This window comes from Eleutherodactylus coqui, chromosome 13 (genome assembly GCF_035609145.1).
Source record: "Eleutherodactylus coqui strain aEleCoq1 chromosome 13, aEleCoq1.hap1, whole genome shotgun sequence".
Lineage (NCBI taxonomy): Eukaryota > Metazoa > Chordata > Amphibia > Anura > Eleutherodactylidae > Eleutherodactylus > Eleutherodactylus coqui.
Window position 1 is genome coordinate 86,905,305 of NC_089849.1, and position 18,275 is coordinate 86,923,579.

Genomic DNA, 18,275 nt, shown 5'->3' on the forward strand with positions numbered 1-18,275 from the left:
AACTGAGGCGATGGTGTGTGGATGTCGAGAGCAGTACATGTAATGGGCGCCGTGAGACCAAATATCTCATAGCCAATGCAATGGTTCTGACAGACACAGGGGGCCTGTAATGATGGCACCACCTGACTCTTGGATGGTGGACAATGAAACAGTTGTCAGATGATCAGACGATGCTCTCTACTGGTGGTGGTCTATCGACAATGTCCTGATTCTGGTCAGAATGGCCCAGGTGGCGGCAATTCGTTGATACGCCCATTCAGCTTCTTTCATTCAAATAATGCGCCCCTCTTAAAGTTTGTTAAGTGGATGAAATCTCTTGGATTGCATCATAGTGGCGCCTAATGGCCAATAAGCTCTACCCAAGTGGAAGAAGAGGTCACTACACACAAGGAGCCTCCTTATAGGCCAAGGGGGGAACCACTTTTAGGGCCTCAGGTGACAAGACCATTCATCTAATCACGCCACAACTCAAATCATTTGCATATCTGCCTGAGATGGAACTGCAATGCGAGTTTTGCAGCAACATGACAACTTCATCTAGGGACCGGATTGTTTTTTGACAAAGATTGTAACTATTAATTTCTGTAGCCACAGAGGGGACACTATATCTAAGCGGGCACACTATTACATTGTGGGTCCCAATAACTAAGCAAGTTCACAGACGGGCATTATTACAATGATGTGACACAAAGGGCATGGCTTAATATAAAAGAGGCATGAGCTGAAAAAAAACGTCTGCAAAAACTTGTCTGGCCTTTTGTTGAAAAAATGGAATTTATGCTCTGTGAACTAATAGTTCATAACTGCAAACCACCATAGTTTTATACCGCACTGATGGTGCAGGGACAAGAGCCTCATTTATAGATGCCCCTTATCTCAGACCTGACAGCTGGTCACGTGCTTGATGGCACATGACCACTACAGCCAATCACTGACCTTAGTCATGCGAACACTGAGGCCAGAGACTGCAGCAGCCTGTGACTGGCTGCAGAGAGATCAGCAGGATTGGAAGGGACTACAAGCAGAGCGAAGAGCCCATGGAAAAGCTGAATATAATGGTTTTTTCCCCCTTACATGTCAGACCTGGGGGTCAGGACATGCCTCCTGGACAGCATCTCCAATCTGGGACTGTCTTGCAGAATCAGGGATGGTTGAGAGGCATGCTTTTAGAGAGAGGTCACATGACTGTTTTTGCAACTTTGTTGCTTTGGACTAACAGGACCTGAGCCGCCTGCTGATTGCCTGATGGACTAGATGTAAAGGGCAGGCTCTGGTGTGACCCAGCCCGACATCGAATATCCACGGAGCCAGTTATTTGATGTGTATTAGTGCTGTGTGTATCACAGCCTTCACATATGAGCAGTTCTCCATCTTGCTGTTCCTTTAAGAAGGCTTACCGATACACGAGGCAGTTATTTCATATTTTATTACATTCAGTAAACCATTGATTGTTCAATTAAAACAATATAAAGCCTTTCCATAACCGGCTCGTATTCCACACCTGCAACCCATTTCACTTCATTAATGTACAGTTACGTCACGGAGGTTTGGGGTTTGTATAGAGCCGGATTGGGAGTAGATCCCACTCCATACAATGCGGGTGTCGGCTGTCTTTGGTGTGGCTTGATAGACTGACTGTCAGATCCTGGTATACTGTAATACCTCCTGCAGAGTGTAATAGGCTGCTTTCACAGGCTTAGTAGAATGCACTTCATAAGTAATGCAGTGTCCTATCCTAGCAACCAAATAATCACATCTTTAAGTCCCTTTCGGGTACTAAATAAAGTTCAATAAAGTTTAATTTAAACGCAAAGGCCCGCACAGAAATGTCAGTACTGCCGGGCCGGCTCCGCTCTGCGCATGCGTCGGCTGGCCGGCAGCCGGCACATAGCAGGAGATGGAAAACGCCGGGAGCGGATGAGCCTCAGGCCTCTGCAGGGGCACAGGACCGCTTCCAGCTGCGAGAATGCTCACGGCGGGATCCGACCCGGCTGTCTGCAGGTGGACATAGGAAGATGAAACTTCACATTTATCTCACATACTCTCCAGTGATGCCAACACACTTCTTACATTGGTATTCCAAGTTCTGTAAGCCTTTCAAAAAGAAGGATTTCGGTTGTGCCTCAAACCAGTCATCCGTAGCAGCCATGGCATCAGAAATGGTGTGAAATTTGGTACCCTTGAGGTGTTTCTTTAGGTTTGGAAACAGATGATAGTTGGAGGGAGCTAGATCTGGTGAATAAGGTGGGCGGTCAACCAGCTGGAAGCCTAGCTCCACCAGTTTTGCCGTGGTCACTTATGCAGTGTGAGCGGAGGCGTCTTGCAGGAACAAGATTCCTTTGGACAGCTTGCCGCACCTTTTGGCCTTCAGAGCTGCCTTCAATTGGTCCAAAAGTTCAATGTAATACCTTGCATTGATGGTGGAACCATTTTGAAGGTAGTCCACTAGCAGCACACCCTCCTTTTCCCAGAACACAGATACCAACACCTTAGTGGCTGAGCTTATTTGGGCGAGGAGAACCACTGTGCCTCCACTCTTTTGACTGCTCCTTGGTTTTAGGGTCATACAAATAATTCCAGGTCTCATCCATAGTGACCTGTCGATCTAGGAAGTTCTTATCAGTCCAGAAACGCTGACAAATGGACCGGGAAGTTTTCACTCGCATGCTTTTCTGATCTGTTGTCAGACATTTGGGGACCCACATTGCAGACAGCTTCTTCATGTTCAAATGTTCATGGATAATGACACAAACAGGTTCACCAGAAATCCGCATGATGTCTGCTATTCCTTTAGCTGAAATTGGCTGATTCTCCAGTATGAGGTTGTGCGCAGCATCGACGATCTCCAGAACAACCACCTCTCTCGGTCGTCCAGGACGTTCCTCATGATCGGTGCTGAAGTGGCCCGCTTTAAATTTGTCAACCCAGTTCTTAACTGTAGAATATGAAGGGCATTGATCCCCCAATGTCTGCGACATATCACAATGAATATCCTTTGCGGACTTTCCTTGCAGAAACAAGAATTTTATAACTCCTCGTTCTCATTCGCTGTGAATATCGCCATAGACTCCACCATTTTGTTTTCCCGCATGACTAGATCACTATTGCCATAAACTACAAACACAACATTTTGAAAACATATATTAGACACATAAGGCTTTCATGTGATGTAACATTCGTTACCATAGAAACAAAAAAAGAACACAAAGCCAAAGACTTATCAGCACCCCCTCGTATAAATTGAGCTTTGTATGGCTGATTGTAATGAAACACTGAATGGTATTAATTGAAGTGGTATTAATTGCACACTGAGTAACAATATTAGTTGAGGACTGAATGCCAGTATTGATTGTGCTCTAAATGGTGGGTTCGAGTCCCGGGTGTCAGTATGAATTGAACAGTGAAGGACGGTATTAAATGAGCGCTGAATGGGATTATTCAGCAATGAATTTGTTATTAATTAGGAATTGTATGCGGCATTAATTGTACAAATGTGAGTTAACTGAGCAATTTTGCTAAAAATTCTGATAATTCATGGGTAGACTAAGGGTGTTTTCACACCTGCGCTGGGGATTCCCGTTTGGGGAGCAGGAAAGGGGAATCCCTACGGCCGAACGGTTCAGCCAGACGGAATGGAATAGTGCTGGATAGACCCCATTGACTATAATGGGGTCCGCCCGCGTTCCACCCAGCTGCATGCAATGCTTTTTCTTCCAGTATTTTCAGATACAACTGTTACGGAACGTCCGACCAGAGGTTCAGACGCAGATGTGAAACCGGCCTTAGTTCACTTTTTTTTTTAACTAGAGGGTACTTGGCTTAGTAGCACAGAGAAACCCCAGCTATATAAACAGCAGACCGCCTTTCTAGTTGCCTTCTGAACCTGCATTCACCAATGTTGTTTTACCACAATGCAGATCGCTGTTGTTGATATCAGCAAGTGCTGACAAATCCCCTTTTTGTTTTCTTCTATGTATCACCCTTGCCCAGATTCTTTCAATAAGCACTTCTGCACATAATTCCTCGGTTAGAAAAGAAACCCTCAAAGTTTTGTTAACGTAGCCAAAAAAAGTTCATCTCTGCAAATATTTGAGTTTCATAAGTAAAGTGTAAATCTAAGCTAAGAGGCGTCTCACAGCATCCGATGCATCGTGTTCATGCGTGTGCTATGGCTCCTGACAACCTACGAGCTGCACAGTGCTGTAATATAGCGCCCATAGACGTCTATGGGTCTTCTGTACCTTCGGACGCCTCCTGTTTTAGGCAGGGACATGCATAACTTTTATGACTTTCCCATGTCAGTGTCACCAGTGGTTTCCCATTTAGTGTGTAATGGGGACATGTGTTTCCTCTGCCCATGTGCAGAACCGCACATTTATCAGTGTTAAACCCCATTTGCCACTTTTCTGCCCCCAACTTATCCAGATCCATTTGAACCGCCTTGTTTCCTCTCTTGTATTAATATCTTTACTTAATTTTGTGTCATCTGCAAATATTGATATTTTTTCATTTAGATTTTATTTAGATTTATTTATCAATTTAACATGGGTGCAGAAAGGAAAGGAGAGGGGGGAATGCAAACATTACAAAGCACCGAAACTTGTCATAAGATGCAGTTAGAAATGGCAAATGTAATACAAATAAAAGAATGACAAGGAGAAGATAAGATTGTGGAAGGGGTGTACGGGAGAGAGGGAATGAAGAAGGGAAAGCAGGATAAGTTTTCGGGTAACTTTGCTTTGAGCTCCAAATTGGGAGATATACAAAAAAATCTGTTGTAATGGAGGGGTATTTTACTGCACAATCTTTCTACCAGGTCATTAATAAATATATTAAAAAGAATAGGGCCTAACACTGCCCCCTGTGGTACCCCACTAGTAACGGTAACCCCCTCCAATACTGCCCCCTGTGGTACCCCACTAGTAACGGTAACCCCCTCCAATACTGCCACCTGTGGTACCCCACTAGTAACGGTGACTCCTCCAATACTGCCACCTGTGGTACCCCACTAGTAACGTTGACCCCTCCAGTACTGCCCCTTGTGGTACCCCACCAGTAACGGTGACCCAATCAGAGTATGTACCATTTATATCCACTCTCTGCTTTCTATCACTGAACAGTTACTTACCCACTTACACACATTCTCGCCCAGATGAAGCATTCTCATTTTATATACCAACCTTTTACGTGGCACAGTATGAAATGCTTTGGAATAATCAAGATACCCAAGATCCAATGATTCTCCCCAGTCCAGTCTAGAACTTACCTCCTCGTAGAAGCTGATCAGATTGGTTTGACAGGAGCGATCTCTCATAAACCCGCTGATATGGTGTTATACAGCTATTTTCCTTGAAGTCCTCCAGGATGGCATCTCTTAGAAACTCTTCAAAACATTTTACCCACAATAGAAGTAAGACTTACCAGCCTGTAGTTTCCAGGTCTGCTTTTTGACCCCACTTTGAATATCGGCACCACATTGGCTACGCGTCAATCCAGTTGGCACATAGCAAATGTGATACAACATTGAGTAATAGCTTAAAAAAAGGCCTTACGGCCCAAACATTGCTGTCTTTTCTTGGTTTGGTCTCTCACCTGGCTGTTGCATTCTGTGGCCCTACCCTGGCTGGGACATTCCTGATGCTGCTGACACAAACCTTTCTTTTACAACATTTAGTAATGTGATAGATAGTACATTATTTCTTATATTGAAGGAATAATATTCTATCTATCACATTACTTTATTTCCTTAGAACTCGGGGGTGTATGCCATCAGGGCCCAGCAATTTGTTTATTTCACTCTTTTTAGGTGGCTGTGCGCTTCTTCCTGGGTTAGACTGGTGACATTTAAAGCCCCATTTACACAGGAAGAGTAATGGGCATACGATGCCCGACACTCGTCCCTGTGTCTCCGCGCTCCCGTGCTCCTGTGAATGGAGAGGGGCGGGGGAACGAGAGCAGAGAAATCTCCTGCACTGCCCCAACCCCCTGCTGGCCGCTCCGTGACGCAGCCAGCTCTGCTAGCCCCATGCAGGAGCACGGGAGTGCGGAGACACAGGGACGAGTGTTGGGTATCGTTTGTCCGACACTCGTTCTGTGTAAATGGGGCTTAATGAAGAGTTTACTTTATCATTTTGCATTTCACTGAGATTTCCTTTTTATTTGTGGATACATTGGAAAAAAAATATTTAATAGATTGATGAACAGTTTGGGGTTAGTCTTTAACAATGAGTTTCTCTTTCTCCACCTTTGCTGCTCTTTTTTGCTTCTTACATAATATATTTTCTACTTATAGCTTTTTAGTGCTTCTTCACTGCCTTATTATTTTAGTAGTTTCAATTATTTCTTTTTGCTGTTTACTGCCCCCTTTATATAATTAAGGACATTGTCTCAGTTAGTAAGATTAAGGGCATCACTAAGCTGATTGATCTTGGCCTTTCGGAAGTTTAGTACTTTTGTGACTTTCCAACAAAACTCCCTATTGAAACACAAGTGGGAATTTATTATATTACCTGCCAATTCTAACTGAACTACCCCCCCCCCCCCCCACCACCACCACCACCACCATCACTCCAGCTCCATTTCTAATTCGAGGTCATTGTCTACACTATCTTCTTCTTTATCTCTGTGCTTGAAGGTTTCTTCCGTTCCTAGTATTAGAGCAAGTTCCTGGCTGTCATTTGACAGCCGAGAACCCGTTCCTCCTGGGGCTGCAGATTAAAGCCCCTTAATAGCCGCCGTCAAAGGACGTATGGGCAGTCCTTAAGGGGTTATAGCGTATTGCCCTATCTGTTCCCTAATTGAGCCCCCCACTACCAGGACCTGTCTAGCCTGCCTTGCGCTCCTATTCCCTTCTTACTGGAGTATAAGTATCTCCTTTAGTAGGTGTCTGAGCATATTCTTAGACAGTCTGGATAGAAATACCGTTGAGTAATAATTACCCATGAATCCTTCATATACTTGCATCCTCTCAGACATTCAATTTATTGCGCTATCAAGCAGCAACATGCAAGTGAATCATTCTCCTCTTCTAAATGATGGTTGGTCTAACCTCCCAAGTATGTTTTAATTTGTTTAGTGCTGTAAAAAAATAACTTAACCCTTTAATGATTTTTTCATTTTTCTACATCATTGCATTTCAAAAGTCAAAGTTTTAATTTTTCTGCTAGTATAGCTGTAGGAAGGTTTGTTTTTCGTGGGCCACTTTGTATCTTTAATGGCATTATTTTGGGGGACATATAAAGTATTGTACAGCTTTTATTCATTTTTTTTGTGACATGGGATGGGAAAAAATAATATTCCACCATTATTGTGGGGGGATTTGTTTTTAAAGCGTTCAGTGTGAGGTATAAATAAAATGTTAACTTTATCCTCTGGGTCCGCACAATTAGATTAACCCTTTTCAATCCAATCTGTATCCTGGTTTTCCTAGGGGGCTTACTCTTTTTCTGCCGTTATACAATGGTGCTATCTGCTGGCTAAAGCCAGTACTGCATGAGGTGACACATTGGATAGGCTCCGTAGCAGAGAGGCTGGTAATATATAGTAAGAGAACCCCGACGGATGTCTACCAACATCGGAGCTGTACAGCCTTAAATCATAATGTCTTCAGACGTCAGATAGTGGATTGGAAAGGGTTAATTTTATAGTTTTTATGTTTTCCAAATTTTGCACAATTAAAGTGCTTTTATGTCGTCGCATTCCAGGGGCCATAAGATTTATATTTTTTCATGGATAGAGCTGTATGAGGGCTTGTTTGTTGAAATCAATGCGAGCCGTGCCTGCAGTTACAAGCACTGGCCACTACACAGAGGTAGGCGCAGAGACTTTCACTGCGACCTCTGTGTATTTGCGGTGCTGATAGTATACGCCCGCTTAGCTGATCGGTTGGGGTCCCGAGCGACGGACCCCAGCCGATCAACTATTAATGACCAACTCTAAGGATAGTATTCTCCCTGGAAAACCCCTTTAGGCTGCCTGTCAAATGAATTTGCATTGCGGAATCTGGAGCAGGCACCCGCCAACGGATTCCGCAGCAAATAAAACCCATAGTATGCAATGGAAAAGCGATTTTTTTTCCTGCACACGAGCGGAAATCAATTGCCATTTTCTGCTCGTGGAGGAAAAATTGCAGCATGCCCTATTTTTTGGCGGATTCCACATGGATGGCTTCATTGAAGTCAATGGAAGCCGTCTGACCCGTGGTCCTTCTGCAATCGTTCTGGAAAGGTCGCAGGATGAGCGTCAACACCTAGCAACAGCACAACAAAATCTGTACTGCGCACGTGCGTTGGCGCATGGGCCAGACCATCAACAGTATAGATAAAGAAGATTGCGGACAGGTACGCGGGTCACCGGCATACAGAATCCGACCCGTTCGTGTGCAGATGGCCTTAAAGGAGATGTCCCGCGCCGAAACGGGTTTTTTTTTTTTTTAAACCCCCCCCCCGTTCGGCGCGAGACAACCCCGATGCAGGGGTTAAAAAAACCACCCGCACAGCGCTTACCTGAATCCCGGCGGTCCGGCGTCTTCATACTCACCTGCTGAAGATGGCCGCCGGGATCCTCTGTCTTCATGGACCGCAGGGCTTCTGTGCGGTCCATTGCCGATTCCAGCCTCCTGATTGGCTGGAATCGGCACGTGACGGGGCGGAGCTACACGGAGCTACACGGAGCCCCATAGAGAAGAGGAGAAGACCCGGACTGCGCAAGCGCGGCTAATTTGGCCATCGGAGGGCGAAAATTAGTCGGCTCCATGGGAACGAGGACGCCAGCAACGGAGCAGGTAAGTATAAAACTTTTTATAACTTCTGTATGGCTCATAATTAATGCACAATGTACATTACAAAGTGCATTATTATGGCCATGCAGAAGTGTATAGACCCACTTGCTGCCTCGGGACAACCCCTTTAAGTTGTCCCTTCAAGACAAACCTTGATCACATGCCCTATTACGTGGCAGAGAAAGGAGTCAGAGAGCTCCTAAGTAAGAAATGTGGATTCAGCGCATCCTGATTGGACATGACATGCAGCAGACTGTCTGCAGCAAAATCCACATTAAATCCACAACAGTAGCCACTCTTTTTTTCTTTTATCCATGGAAACGCTACAGATTTTCTGAGCGGAAAATCCGCTGCAAATCCTTCCTGTGTGAACACGGCCTTAATGCAGTCTTCTAACAGTCAATAAGAGTGGTGTGCCTCAAAAGGACAGCATGGGTTTGCCAAATTTTTCCTGGTGATTTAGAAGTCCAATTAAGAAGTCCTAACTACAAATTAAGCCAAAAGGGGAAAAAAATCTGTTTGGTTTTGTATGAAACCATACCATATTGGCCCATAGAGTCATACAGGGACATAAAAAGGCACCTATAGAACTCTTCAATGGAGACCTAATAGGGTCAGATACAAGAGGCCTTAAGATCTTTTGATGGCCAAGCTCAGGATACATTGTTATTTCTAAATAAATAGAATTGCCTCTGTATAACCATTAGTGATGGCCATTGATGGACCTCCTGTCATTTTTCCACAGGTCGGGGAGTGTGAAGAACCACTGGCATGAAATTTACTACTTTGTTGAGAGTCTTACTGAAAAATTCACAAGGTTTGTATGAAGTAACCAGTTTTTTTAAAGTTCTGTATGTACAATTAATGGGCAGTAGACTATTAATCTTGAAGCTGTGCATACCCAGATGAATAGGGGGTAGTTGACCCCTGGAACCCTAACAAAACCCGGGAGCAAGCAGGCTTTTTCTTAGCTTACAGTAGACAGATAGACACAAGTGGTCACTTCACTGAAAGTGAATGCCATATTAAGGACTGGTACCAGCAACCACCATGAAGGCTTCATGTTTAGGGCTCCTTTACACGGGCGCTGCGATTTTCGGCCATCCACATCACCGTCGCAGCGCAGCCAAAAATCGCATGCATGAGAGCCTTGACTAACTCATGACTGCATCTCCTGTTTAAGCACCCGTTCAGACGGCCTGGGTGTGGTATACGACGCAGCCCGGAATACCGTTGGGCGGGGAGTGAGAGTTTAGCTCTGCTAAACTCCCTCCACCTTCCCCTTCCCTCCTCCTCCCTGACGCTTGCTGGCTGACGGCAATGGGAGAGGGCGGGACTGGTGTGCTAAACTCCCGCTACTTGCCGGCTGCCTGCAATAGGAGGGGGCGGGAGATAGTTAATCTCCCACCCTGTCTTGCCCCCTCCGTTTGCCTACAGCTGACAAGAGGCGGAGAGAGGGGTAAACTCCCTCCCACCTCTCTTTTCCGGCAGCTCTCATAGGCTCCCATAGGAGGGCCAGAAAGATAGGTCCAGACCTATCTTTTCCAACCGGCGTAAAAGCAACGGAAAATTGCCCATTTCAACCCATGCATTGGAATCTAATGCATCAGATGGGCGCGATTTTTGGCCAGCGTTTTATCTCAGCAAAATTACCGCAATAAAACACTCGTGTGAAGGCAGCCTTAGGCCTGCAGACGGGCGGGTCGGATCCGGCGGTGCGAATTCTCGTGGGACCCGACCCGAGCGCCTGCAGGGACCAGCGCGTACTCACCCGCGCCCGCCAGCTCCGGCTGTTTCATGTGCCGGCTTGCCGGGCAGCCAGCGCATGCGCAGACCGGAGCCGGCGGCTGGTGAGTGAAATAGAGCATGCCGCGATTTGTTTGCCGCGGGATATTTCGCGCAGCCAAATCGCGGCCGTCTGCATAGGATTGCGTTTGGTAATGCAATCCTATGCAGGCTTCCAGCAGAGGAAATTCCGCAGTAAATCCGGCAGCGGAATTTCCGCTTGTGTACAGGTAAAAGTTTTATCAACAGTTAGCCTTGTTGAGGTATCTGGCCATGTATGACCACTTTTAACTCCTTAGCGATGCGGCCTATTTTGGCCATAAGGATGTGACGATTTTTGGGGGATTTTCATCTCCACATCTCAGAAGGCATACATTTTTAAATTTTCGTTGCCGTTGCCGTATGAGGACTTCTTTTTTGTGGGGCAAACCCTAGTTTTCATTTGTACCCTTTTTTCGGTACATATAATGCATTGTAATTTGTAAAACTTGTATTAATAAATGTTTTATGCGAATCATTACAATTTCGACAATACCAAAAATTTTTTGGGGATTTTTCCTCTTTTGCACAATAAAAACCTTTTTTGGGGGGATATGTTTTTACACTATTGCATTCAATGTCCCCAAACATTTCCTTTTTCTATGGATGGAGCTCTGTGAGGGCTCGTTCTTTGTGTGACGAGCTGTCGATTTTATTGGTACCACTTTTATTTTGTTTTATTGGGAAGCAAAATGATGAAAATAAGCATTTTGGCTGTTTCTAGATTTATGTTTTTTGTCTTACAGGATAAATAGTGTGTTCTTTTTATTGTACAGGTCATTAGAGATATGATGATACCAGACATAGTTTTTGGCTTTTTTTTGTTGTTGTTAATGTGAAGTGCACTGAAAAGAGAGTTTTGTTTTTTTTCTTTTACATTTTTTATGTCCCTCTGGAAGACTTGGACCAGAAAATCTATGATCACAATGATACTGCATTATCTCTTACAATCACAATCATAGGCCATGGCAGGCCTGGACCCCATTATCTGGCGTCCGGGTTGCCATGGAAACCTATTGGCCCTCTACTATTACATATCCAAGGCCCGGTGAGGTCACAGAGGTAGTGCGTTCCTCTATGAAACCTTTACATGCCGCAATCTCCGTTGATTGTAGCATGTAAGGAGTTAACAACTGGGATGGGTGTTCTCACTGATCCCTGCTGTTGCAGTGAGAAACCAGCTGTCAATCATAGCCGAGGACCACTGCGGGATGGCACAGTCTTAGTTTCTGAGCTCGCGCCATCCTCGGGACGTAAATTTATATCCTGTTGCATTTAGTGCCTTCCCCCCCACAGTAGGACATAAACTTACATCCTGTGGCATTAAGGGGTTAATCTCATTCTTTAAAAGATCTGACAAGTCCTGGAATCTAGCTCTTTATTAGTGATAGAAGAGAAGGCTTTGTCTCTTCCCCCAACTAGCTTACACCTACAGCTCGCCATACATTTAATCCTTTCTAATCCACTGTCTGACGTCTAAAGACATTCTGATTGAAGGCTGTACAGCTCCGATGTCGGAAGACGTCCGGCAGGGTATTCTTACTGTATATTACTGGCCGCTCTGTTGTCGGGGGCCTCTCCACCATGTCACATACTGCAGTACTCACTCTAGTCAGGAGATGGCGCCATCGTATAATGGCAGAAAGAGAAAGCCCCCTAGGAACCCCTGAATCCAAAATTGGATTGCAAAGGGTTAATGTATCAAGCAGCCACTTTGTGGTTCATCGATCATCAATGAGAAGGTTTGCAGGAACAATCCCACCACCAACGCTGCACCTGAAAATCAGGGAATCCGGTTTAAAAAGGAGGCTGACTCCCCGCTCGGGAACAGTATAGCAAATGATCGGCCAGATTAGACTGATCATGCTATGCACCCCCAATTTCAATCAGGGTCAGCCAAGAGATGTAGCACACCATTGACGGGCTATATGCTGTCAACGAGTGCCACAAGGGATTGTTTACATTTTGCTGCCAATTTTGGGCAAATTTTCTCTCAAATGTAAGGCCATTATTACTCTGATTGGTGCCCCATTTTCATTAGTGATCCAGCCACCGGACCATCTGAGTAGACCAACATGGCCATTGGCCTTTTTATGCGCACAGGAGCGCTGGACTAGAAAGTTAGTATATTATTAATATAGAAACTTCTGTGTGACAAAGGTGGAATGTTTCCCATCCACCACAACATGTCCACATGGGATCAATTAATCTCTGAGAACACCAGAGCTTTTCTAGTGGTAGCAGCACTGTTCTGGGAAATTCTCATCTGACGTCACTGTAAGTGCTGGTTTCTCACAGTGAACAGAAGAAATGCTCAACTTTTAAAGGGAATGTATCTTCAGAAAATGAAATACACTCTTTGTAAAAAAGCAAAAACAAAACAATAATCCCGCCTCTACGAGAAGTTGTTTTGCTGCAAAACTCGGCATGCAGTTACATCTAGGGCAGATATATAAATGCGGACCCTTTAAATACTCTTATGTCTGAAGGCTGAACAAGATAATATAATAAAATGAAGACTGACTTATTTTACCACCATATGAGATCAGAGGATTATCAAGATCAAATACACTCTTAGTCAAAAACAATCCCGCCCCTAGAAGAAGTTGTTGTTTTGCTGCAAAACTCGTCCTGCAGTTCCATCTCAGGCAGATATACAAATGACGAGAATTGTGGTGATTAGATGGATGGTCTTGTCATCGGAGGCCCTAAAACTGGTTCCCCCCCTTGGCCTATAAAAGGCTCTCGGAGGCTCCTTGTGTGTAGTGACCTCTTCTCCCACTTGTGTAGAGCTTGTTGACCACTAGACGCCTCTACAACGCAGAGAAGAGATTTCACCCCGTTACCAGAGTCTGAGAGGGGCGCAGTATTGGGATGGGAGAAGCTGGATGGTCATATCAATGAATTGCCGTTCTGTCCAGACTGTTAGGAGGTGTTGGTTACCAGTGGATGTGTGAGGGCCCACAAGGCAACTGGGCTCAGGAAGCCCCCGACAGACCACCAGTAGAGAGGAGTGTCTGACAAGACTGTTAGGAGGTGTTGGGACCAGTTGATGTGTGAGGGCATACAAGGTGACCGGGCTCAGGACCCCCGACAGACCACCAGTAGAGAGGAGTGTCTGACAAGACTGTTAGGAGGTGTTGGGACCAGTTGATGTGTGAGGGCACACAAGGTGACCGGGCTCAGGACCCCCGACAGACCACCAGTAGAGAGGAGTGTCTGACAAGACTGTTAGGAGGTGTTGGGACCAGTTGATGTGTGAGGGCACACAAGGTGACCGGGCTCAGGACCCCCGACAGACCACCAGTAGAGAGGAGTGTCTGACAAGACTGTTAGGAGGTGTTGGGACCAGTTGATGTGTGAGGGCACACAAGGTGACTGGGCTCAGGACGCCCCCCTACAGACCACCAGTAGAGAGGAGTGTCTGACAAGACTGTTAGGAGGTGTTGGGACCAGTTGATGTGTGAGGGCACACAAGGTGACCGGGCTCAGGACGCAGACAGGCCTCGACAGACAACAATGCAAGAGAATTTTCTGATCGTCTGAAAAGCACAAGCAGTTCCAACTGTTTTGTTATCTGCCATCCAGAAACAGGGGGCGCCATCATTACACTCCTGTGTCTGTTGGAACCATTTCCAGGCGCTTGGCTAAAGGAGATTTGGTCTCACAGCACCCATTACATATACTGACTTTGACATCCACTCACTGACTCTTCCGTGTTCACTGGTTTTGTGACTGGGACACAAAATTGGGCAGACTACAATTTCCACAATGAGGAGGATCAGTTACAGCAAATGTGCAGTGTTATGCGGCAGAATACCATACAGAACCTGTATGCCTCCATGTCAGCCCGTACCACATTTTAAATCTGAAGTAGAGGTGGCCCAACAGTGTACAAGAGCCTCCATGCCCGCTCGTACCACATCTTATATCCAAGCTAGCAGAGGTACAACAGGGTACTAGAGCCTCCATGCCCATCAGTATCATATCTTGTATCCAAGCTAGAGGCAGTACAACAGGGTGTTAGAGCCTTCATGTCAGCCCATGCCACATTTTATTTCTGAGCTAGAGGTGGTACAACAGGGTACTAGAGCCTCCATGCCCGCCTGTATCACATCTTGTATCAAAGCTAGAGGCGGAACAACAGGGTACTAGACCCGCCATGCCTGCCCGTATCATATCTTGTATCCAAGCTAGAGGTGGTACAACAGGGTACTAGAGCCTCCATGCCCGCCCGTATCACATCTTGTATCGAAGCTAGAGGCGGTACAACAGGGTACTAGAGCCTCCATGCCCGCCCGTATCACATCTTGTATCCAAGCTAGAGGAGATACAACAGGGTACTAAAGCCTCCATGCCCGCCCGCATCACATCTTGTATCCAAGCTAGAGGTGGTACAACAGGGTACTAGAGCCTCCATGCCCACACATGTCACATCTTGTATCCAAGCTAGAGGTGGTGCAACAGGGTACTAGAGGATCCATGCCCACCCGTATCACATCTTGTATCCAAGCTAGAGGCGGTGCAACAGGGTACTAAAGCCTCCCTTCAAAGGGTCAGTTTTCCATAATAAATGATGCTTTGGGTCTGATAGTTAGCATTTTATTCTAAATAGATTTTTAAAATATGTTGCTCTTTTGTTTTTATTTTTTTGTTACAAGACACAATGCCAAATCTAATGGGCTGGTATTTTCTGTTTTCCACAACTCTCTTGCCAGCTTTGCCGTATAGACTGGCACAGGATCAGAAGTGGGTGTCAATTTATTGACAGCTCTGTTGTATTGTAGTTAAAAAGAATAGTACCATTACCCACTATACACATGGGTAAGGCTGCATAAAGCTCCCCCTCACTCTCTTTTCTCTAAATCACGGGGCTATTGTCACTTCCTTAACTCTTTTCAATCCACTGACAAGCCTTGTCTGACATTGAGATTTCCCTGCATAGCTCTAATGTCAGGCAAGGTCCTTCACATGGAGGACAGAGCTCCGATATGGCACTGTATTAGGGCTTATTCACAAGAGCGTATATCGGCTGCTGTTTTCACAGCCGGCCGATATACACTACCATCTGAGCTACCATCTGCAAACAGTTTTCATTGCAAACAGTGGCGAGGGGCAGAGAGAGGGTGCAGAGGGGGCGGGAGCTCAGAGCACTGACTACCGTCCCGCCTCCTCCCCTTGCAGAGAGGGGCAGCAAATATCAGCCGGGCGTGAAAACCCAACCGATATACACCCGTCAGAATAAGCCCCTAGATAGATAGATATGAGATAGATATGAGATTAATGTATGTAATATCAGTGCACATATATTTACAGAATTATTATATTATTCCAGATGTGAAACACTCATAACTCACATTTAATTTTCAAAAAAGTGTTCATAAAGTTATTATTTGAGTTCCATTTTATGTGTTTCTGTTGAGTAATTCCAAGGAATTCATAACGGACTCTCCCACCCGAAATAAATAGGAGCTGGGGACTGTGCGGGCGGCAGGGAAATTGGATTGGAAAGGGTTAAGAAAGTAATACTCTACGAGCATTTCTCTGTTAGTTCCCATTCAGTGCAGCTGCCATAAAGCACATCCTGTTGTACCGTTCATACAATATAAGAATGATGTATTTATTTCCAAGATGGTCGTCCCAAGGGAGGTTCGTAAAAAAAAAAATAACTAGCTACAACATAAAAAACCCAGAAGAAACACATTATTAGTCTACAGAATGACATCTTGTTAAAGGAGTTACCGGTTCAGAAAACCCATTTCTATATACCCAGTTAGGGAGTTTTGAGCTAATAGAGCAGGGGTGCAGGTCTCCATGTTAAAGGGAGACTATCAGATCATATTAGCACTAGAGATGAGCGAGCACGCTCGGGTAAAGCAGTTACTTGAGCGAGCATCGCTCTTCTCGAGTAACTGCTTACTGGTCCGAGCAGGCTCAGGGCGGGGGTGAGCGGCGGGTGGCAGAGGGTATCGGGGGGGGGGGAGAGTGAGAGAGATCTTTCTCTCTATCTTATCCCCCCCCCGCTGCTAACCTCCCTCCTACCTCTCTTCTCCGACAGCTACCATAGGCTCCCATAGGAGTGTATGGGAGCCGCCGACGTATTCTGGCCAGGATGATAGTTCCTGAACTATGTTTCCAAAAGCGTTCGCCGAAATGCACTCGTATATGCACTATCTTGGCCGACCAAACACTTTTACGCATCGGGAATACGCCCATCTGAACTGATGCATTGTAAACCAATGCATTAGATGGGCAACATATATTGGCCAGCCGTGATGGCGCGGCCGATATACGCAGTACCACACCATTCATTTTAATGGGGCTGATGAGAATAGCCAAGCATAACGCTCGGCTATATGTCTACGGCATTGAGTATAATGGAGCCCCTGCTATGCCTGTGCGACCAGCAGCCAATTAGCCATTTCACTACCAATTACTCCCCTCTTTCAAAAAATCATAACTCTTCTATTCATCTACAACGTAGATGCCTGCGGGTTGTTTTTTGCGTGACGAGTTGTATTTTTCAGTGATACTATTTAATGTACTTTAACTCTTTTTAAAAAATTCTAAAAAAAAATGCAATTAGGCCATCTTTGGGGGGGGAGGGGGTCTTGGTCACACTGCAGCAAAAATGTCATAATAACTGTCTTCTATGCGTCAGTACAATTACCAGCAGATTTATATAGTGGTTTTTTTTCCTATAGTGCTTTAAAAAAATAAAATATCTTTGGAAAAAAATTTAATTATTTTCTGCCGGCATCTTCTGACCGCCAAGATGCTTTTGTTTTTCCATCAGCATAGTTGTGCGAGGGCTCGATTTTTGCAGAACGTCCTGTAGTTACCATTGGACCTATATTGGATTTCCTAATACTTTTTGATTGCTTTTTATTACACTTTTCCTTGGAGACGGGGTGAACAAAAAAGTGCAATTCTGACGTGTATTTTTTTTTTTTTGCTGACATTTACCATGCATGTTACTTTGATAGATCGGATTTGTATGGAAGCAGCGATATCAAATATGTTTGGGGGGGTTTTTTGTAGATTTTTTTTATTATAAATATGTGAAAAAGTGTGTTTTGTTTTTTTTTTTAACCTTTATTACCGTATTATTTTAATCATTTCTGAAACTTTTTAAAGCTGATTTTTTTGCATTATTCTTTTTTTTTTTACTTATCATAGAAGATTTGAACTTGCTATTTTGTTGGATCGCCCCTGCAGTATGATTTAATACCATGGTATTACATTTGCCTGTCAGATCACAGTATTTGCAGTGGCACCCCTAGGAGCCTTCAGAAGGACCCTGGATGCCATGGCAACTGAAAAGCACCCCGTGATTTATTTCAGAGGAGCCTTTCGCAATCCGCGAAGACTGCTCAGGGTTACAGCTGCGATCAGTGTGAGTGCTTATTGTAGTTGTTGGTGGGGGGTGTCAGCTGTGAGAAACAGCCGGCACCCATACTGTATGGAGCGGGTTCAACACCCGATCCCCCTCCATTAGAGATGAGCGAGCATACTCGCCAAGGCAAACTACTCGAGAGAGTAGTGCCTTATGTGAGTACCTGCCCGCTCGTCTCTAAAGATTCGGGTGCCGGTGGGGAGCGGCGGGGGAGAGCGGGAAGGAAGGGGGGGGGGGAGATCTCTCTCTCTCTCACTCTCTCCCCCCCGCTCCCCC

General features: G+C 45.3%; 1 protein-coding gene across 1 annotated transcript in view; it reads left to right on the plus strand.

Annotated features, from left to right (window-relative positions):
- Window positions 1-18,275, plus strand: part of ANTXRL (ANTXR like) — a 116,488-nt gene that overhangs the window by 23,800 nt on the left and 74,413 nt on the right. Inside the window, exon 2 of the mRNA XM_066587517.1 lies at window positions 9,525-9,596. Coding sequence (XP_066443614.1) covers window positions 9,525-9,596 — 72 coding nt within the window. The remainder of the gene's footprint in view (window positions 1-9,524; window positions 9,597-18,275) is intronic.